This window comes from Budorcas taxicolor, chromosome 15 (assembly GCF_023091745.1).
Source record: "Budorcas taxicolor isolate Tak-1 chromosome 15, Takin1.1, whole genome shotgun sequence".
Classification (NCBI taxonomy): domain Eukaryota; kingdom Metazoa; phylum Chordata; class Mammalia; order Artiodactyla; family Bovidae; genus Budorcas; species Budorcas taxicolor.
In genome coordinates, this window is record NC_068924.1 from 43834972 (window position 1) to 43841170 (window position 6199).

The following is a 6199-nucleotide window of genomic DNA, read 5'->3' on the forward strand; positions in this document are numbered from 1 at the left end:
CTTACACTCTGCCCCAAGCACCCTGCACTTGAGAAGGGATTTTCAGCTGAATTGGTTTGTATTGCTCAGAGCCTGGTGGACAGTCAGCCGAAGTGAAACTTGAGAACTGTTCGTTATCTTAGAGATTTCTCGAATGGATTTGTTGGGATAGGATGGCTGCTGCCCTGAGAAGCCTCTTTGAGCCTGACACTGTTTATTTGGAAGAGACATTCTTTGTAAGACTTTGTGCTACTTTTTTTTCTAGGTTATCCCGAAGAGACTTACCCAATTTATGACCTTTCAGATTGCATCAAGCATAGGCAAGAAACAATCCTGGTGGATTACCCTGACTCAAAAGAGCCCTCTGCTGAAGAAATAGCTGAAAGAATGGGAGTGCTGGAAGAGGAAGAATCAGACCGTGTGGGTTGGGCAATGCCTACTGAGCCCAGAGCTCAGGAAGATAATTCTGTTACCTCATGTGACCCAGAGCCAGAACCATGTTCCTGCTGGTCTCCTGAAGAAGAGGATCCCGCCGTCTTGGCAGAGAATGCTGGATTTGGTGCAAACAGTTACAGTGAGCAGGAAGAAACCACTAACGAAGTGTGGCCCTATGACTTGAGAGATGAAGGGTCAGGCACCAGTGCAGATAGAGCAGATCCAGGTGGCATGCTGAGGAAGCGGCATCCCCAGGGTTTAGAGTGAGAACAGTCAGTCTAGGACCATTACTGGAGTCCCAAGGTGACCTTTCTCTCCTCTCTGATTTCATCCTTGGCCCTGTGCCCCGTACTTCATTCTCCGTGTTTAAGTATCACAGCCAATCAGGCCACTACCATGGATATCATGTATCCTTCCTGGTGCTTGCACACCTGTCACCTTATAAAACATCATAGAAATTAGTATGAACACAAGACAGCCTCCCTCTTTCTCTTCCTTCTTTGCTCCATCAGAGATTCGATCCACTGAGTAATTTTTGATCTATCATAACTACAGATGGGACCACTCAGGGCAGAGGTCTGACTCTCCATGTTAGAAGTAACATGGTTTACCTGTGACGAACATCAGATTACACATGATGAGGACTTAAGGTTGCAGGAGTGAAGATGTCAGAGTCTTAAGATGCCTTATTCTGTGGGCCTTGTGCAGGTTAGTGGTTTGCTGGGTTCAAGGAGGAGAATATTTTGTTTGTGGGGATGGTGGGGCCAGAGCGGGAACTCTTGCCTGAGCTGAAGCCCCTTAGAGCGAGGGCCTCTTGAGGAACTCGTTACAGCGAGGGCTTTTGCAGAGCCCTGAGGCTGCCTCAAACCTCCACCTTTCTCTGGCATAGAAGATTCTCACTGGCCTGAGAATGAGCCTAGAGGCTTGCTAGTAATAGTAGTAGTAGTGTTAGTCACTCAGTTGTGTCCGACCCTCTGTGACCCCATGGACTATAGCCCGCCAGGCTCCTCTGTCCATAGCATTCTCCAGGCAGGAATACTGGAGTGGGTGGCCATTTCTTCCTCTAGGGTCAGGCTTGCCGGGAAATGGTTTTTCTCTAATAATGCCTGGATCTCTAGCTTCCTTTGTCCTTGTTCTGCTTAACAGAACTGCCAAAAGTAGAAGCACCTTCATACCTCTCATCTTCCGTGGAAAGAGGAAGCTTGAGATAGAGACTTTAGTCCTTACCCTGTGGAGCCAAGGTTTGAAGCTTCAGGAAAGGCTGCTAAAGGGTGGAAGTCTTGCCATGAGATGCTCACAGGGCCAAGGAGCGTCTGACAGAGAGTAAACCCACGCACTGACAGGCAGTCCTTGCTTAGATGCTGTTTCTGAATGTTGTGCCCTCTGGGAAATTTGTTCTTACAGCAAATTAAAACAGAAACGAGGAGGATTGAACTTGCAGACCACGTGCTGTCCTTGGTCTAAGGACCTTCGACCCACACTGTTGGGTCCCTGTATTGTAGGGACCCAATATAGCAGTGCCTGGGAACAGACCATGTGTTCCCTATTTGGATATCTGAGTCTATTGAGAAAGTTGGGCAAAGTGGGAGGTATTAGGACAGGGAGGACTGTGACCAGACCCAAAGCGTAATTTCTGAGCTGCCATCTGTCATGTGTCTCCTTGAGGTAAGATGTATTCTGTATAGTAAGGATGAGTGAATTCAGTTTACAGGTAAGACCTGAGAGTTTCAAGAGGACATATTCCTGAGGACCACAAAATGTGGAAGACTTGAAAACTGAGAAATCATGTAAAAGTGGACTGGCTTTTAGAGTTCCACTATGCCTGGAATGAGCCAGAGGCCGAGAAAATGATTTAATAACTGTTAAAGCACATTTAAGCACGCACACGGCCGTCACAGGCTCAGGACCAGATTCAGATGATACGTCAGCTGGAGCTGTGCAGTGTTTGTTAATGACTTCAGACAAAAGTCAGTGAAGACTGAGTCCATAGGAAGCATATTGTGTCTGTCTCTGGAACGTTAGATTCACTTGTAGAGAAAGGAGTTTAAAATGTACTGAGAACAATCTAGATGTAATATAATGCTGAAGGTAAAAAATAATGTAGGTGCTGTTTTCTGTTTCGATAAATTATTTGCTGTGTTCTTTCTCTCCATTCACAGTGGGGGGCTGATTTATGAGGAAAGTTCTGGGACTCTGGTTCGAGTTTCTTTTTTCCTTAGGATATGATTCCCTTATTAGAGGGGGATATTTGTTTCCTTCTGCTTATTCTCTCATTTATTCATCTTGCAGACCACTGCTCAATTCCTGCCTTTGAAAGAAAAATGAATATGAGAGCCTTATCCAGTCTATTTTTTAAAATAAACTGTGAACTATAAAAGGGCTCAAGATGGTGAGTTCTGCAGGCAGAGAAATATTGGTCACAGTCCCAAGTAGAATCTGGCCAGCTCCTTAACCCTGAGAACTTTGGCTTTCTCATCACTAAAGCTGGGGAGCCAGAGTCCAGGTCTTACAGGGTGTGAGGATTAAATCACAGTTACGGAGATTAAGTGAAATCATCAGTGCCTATAAAACAACATTGGTCCTATCTCATATAGGATAACCACTCAGCAAGCGGTAGCTACTTTATTGTGCAAGATTTTATGCTATAATTGAGATACAGACCCAAATCCATATGAGCACAAAGGAAGAAAAGGTCACTTTTCCCAAAGTACTTCCAAGAAACTCCACAGAGGAGGTGGATCTTGAGGGATGCTACGAACTTCTCCAGATGTGCAAAGAGAAAGGATACAGTTGGCAGAAAGTGGTGACAGAGCAGTGGGTGTGAAAGTAAATGGATGTTCAGGTATTTTAATATTTGAGGCTGGTATGTAAGGTGTCACATAACCAACTCTTCATTTGGAATGTTCATCTCTGGGGGAAATTGGCTTGTAGAAACAGTTCTGCCCCAAGTACTGAGACTTCATGATGATTTTTGCTGCCCTGATTCTTGGTGGGCTTACAGGAAACCACTTATGTATTTATATTTTTAAAAATTTACTTTTCAGTCATTTCAGATTAGGCAGTCCTTTTTGGATTCTTCAGGGATGAGATTATATGTATATGTACAGTCCAGGATGACCAAAGTCCTGGGCCTGGTATTTGTCATCTCTTTTCTCCTGGTCTTCATTTCTCCAGAACTGATCTGGGCTGAGAATCTGATCAGTCCCCTGGGACTAGGTCTGCAGTGACTCTTGGGCACCACGGCAGAGCACAGAGTCACACCTCTGGGGTCAGATAGTTGGCCTAGGAAATAACTGCATCATGTGGGGCCGTGCTTAGTAACTCAGGTGGGTGATCTGGCCTGGAGATGCCCCTTCCTGGTCAGACCAGGCACACAAGGAGAGCACTTCCTGAGCTCCAGGACTACTGCTGTGGGAGCTCGGGAGCCAGGGACAGAGAGCTGCAGTGAGGAGTGGAGGCCGTGTGGCCTCTGGAAGAGATGCCTGTGAGCACCCCACGCACCTTCCATGGCCTGGGTCATCCAGCGACTTACAGTCCAAACTGGGACATTTTAGGAAAACAGAGCTTAAATAATAATTACACCAGGATAATAGCTGTCAACCAGGACTCTCCATGGGCCCTGTCCAGAGCTGCTGGAAGAGGTCATCTTTAACCTGACCACTGAACCACAAAGTCCCCTTCCTTTCTTCATAGTAGTGTCCTGCATATGCTATTTCCCAGAGGCAAAGCCATGGGGAGAGGCCACAGTCCAGGTAGGTTCTTGATCTGGGTAATAAACCAACACTACTCATGACCACATTAAATTCCCTCAACCCAGACTATATTCCAGAGGAAAACTGAACGCTTCAGCTACCCAGAAAGCAGAAAAACAAAGTATCACCGACTTTGCCTTGATGATTTTCATGCAGCTCTTTCTAAAATGTACCTAATGTTAGGTTTTTCCTTTCCCATTTTCTTATACACATTAAATAGGCCAGATTTCTTTTCCTTAGATTATTCCTTAACTTCTCTAAGAACCAGTGTCCTCAGTTTTGAATTGGGAAGCTCTCCCCTGGTGGCTCAGACGGTCAAGTGTTTGCCTGCAGTGTGGGAGACCCAGGTTCGATTCCTGGGTCGGGAAGATCCCCTGGAGAAGGAAATGGCAATCCGCTCCAGCACTCTTGCCTGGAAAATCCCATGGACGGAGGAGCCTGATTGATAGGCTACAGTCATGGGGTCGCAAAGAGTCAGACACGACTGGGCGACTTTATTTTCACTTGCCCCTTGCAGAGCTGTTGGGATGAAGTGAGAGGCTATGTATAGGATCTGTCCAGGGTAGCCTGTGTTGGGTGCTGAGGCCAGTGCCATCAACAGCGTCGCACTCACCAAGTTCCTGTGCTGCCGGGCTGCTGGACTTGATGCTCCAAGGCTAGCCTGACTGCCAGGAATGGCCCAGAGCCCAGGTCCTGCAGTCACGGGGTGACTTCAGTTTTGACCTCCCCACCTAGGACCAGACCTGTAGCTCTCAGGCATAACTGCAGCCTCCCTTGCTCTTGACTTCACATCTGCCACAGGCTGAAAAGAAAATTCCCAAGTGTGTAGCATGTCCAGGTTTTGTTTAAACAGGTTGGGCTGCTCTGAATATGGCTAGAGGAACCCAGTGGCTGGGTCTTCATGTTATTTCTACCACTTTGGCCTTCCCCGCCTTTTTTCAGCTCCACAGCCCTGTGTGTGTTCCTCTGGGCCAGGCCCACAGTGTTTACTAGGAAGCAGCAGCCCACTCTTCCGGCTGGCACAGCTGAGCCTGCAAAGGACGCGCTTAGTACCTCCTGTCCTTACCCTTCCTAGCCCTCTGCATGTGGGGTTCTGACCATCTTTAAACTTGAGGAGCACAGCCAGAGGGAAGACAGTTTCCTCCCACAGGTGACTGTTTCCAAACCAGCTATGATCTCCTTGTTACCACCACCCTCCTGCCCTCCCCTGAGGCTCTTAAGGCAGAAGGAATGAATGATGTAGAAAAAAACTTCTAGGTAAGAAACATGGTTTTTCTTTGATAGGGGGAAAAAAGTGCACAGCAGTGTTGAAACAGTTCAAGTTTAATTTGTTGATATATGGTCTGTACTTAGACAAACATTAAAGTTCTACAACATACATAATAATGTGAACATGGGAAAATACCAACTTTGTCATTGCACATACCAATAAATAAATACATTTGCTCCAGAATACCAAAGAGTTTATTCCAAAAATCACTTAATAAAAGCACAGTTTTGCAAGTTTATCTAAAACTCGATAATTTTGAACAAAAATAAAATGTCTGACCACTCCAAAATAGGAAAAGACAATCTTGTGCAGACAGACACACACGTTCTAGGCGTTATGCAAACTGGCTAATGCACGCTCTCAACAAGAGAAGTGTCACCGTTCTAAGTCCCCTTTGTCACCAAATGCAGGACTAAAGAGGCCAGAGTCGGGCTTCCCTTTCTACATCACACTGTTACTCTCTAGGAAACTCTGGATCTCGGCCTAATCTCCAGCTCTGCCTGGATCTTGAGAGGGAAGCAGGGAGGAACAAGAGAACAGAAGAGGAAAGAGGTGGTGACATCTTTCTCAGGAAAGAAAAAAGGCACAGTGATGAGCCAGAAAGTGATGGGCAAGGACCAACTTTCATTCACCCCGAATCCGACTGCAAGCTGTCACAGTCTAACCTTATTCTGTGAGAGAACAGATCTAGAAAAATCCCATGGTTTGCTCAAAATCACTTGATTACTAAGTGCAGTAGTGCTTTCTGTAGGAACCAACTTGC

At 46.2% G+C, this 6199-nt stretch overlaps 1 protein-coding gene across 2 annotated transcripts in view; it reads left to right on the forward strand.

The window, feature by feature from the left end:
- Positions 1–2653, forward strand: part of RIC3 (RIC3 acetylcholine receptor chaperone) — a 55389-nt gene extending 52736 nt beyond the window's left edge. Inside the window, exon 6 of one of the 2 annotated variants that reach the window (XM_052652535.1) lies at positions 245–2653. In XM_052652535.1, the coding sequence (XP_052508495.1) occupies positions 245–681 (437 nt within the window). In that variant the 3' untranslated portion in view covers positions 682–2653. The remainder of the gene's footprint in view (positions 1–244) is intronic. The other variant, XM_052652536.1, reaches the window with a different exon arrangement.
- The last annotated feature ends 3546 nt before the right edge of the window (positions 2654–6199 follow it).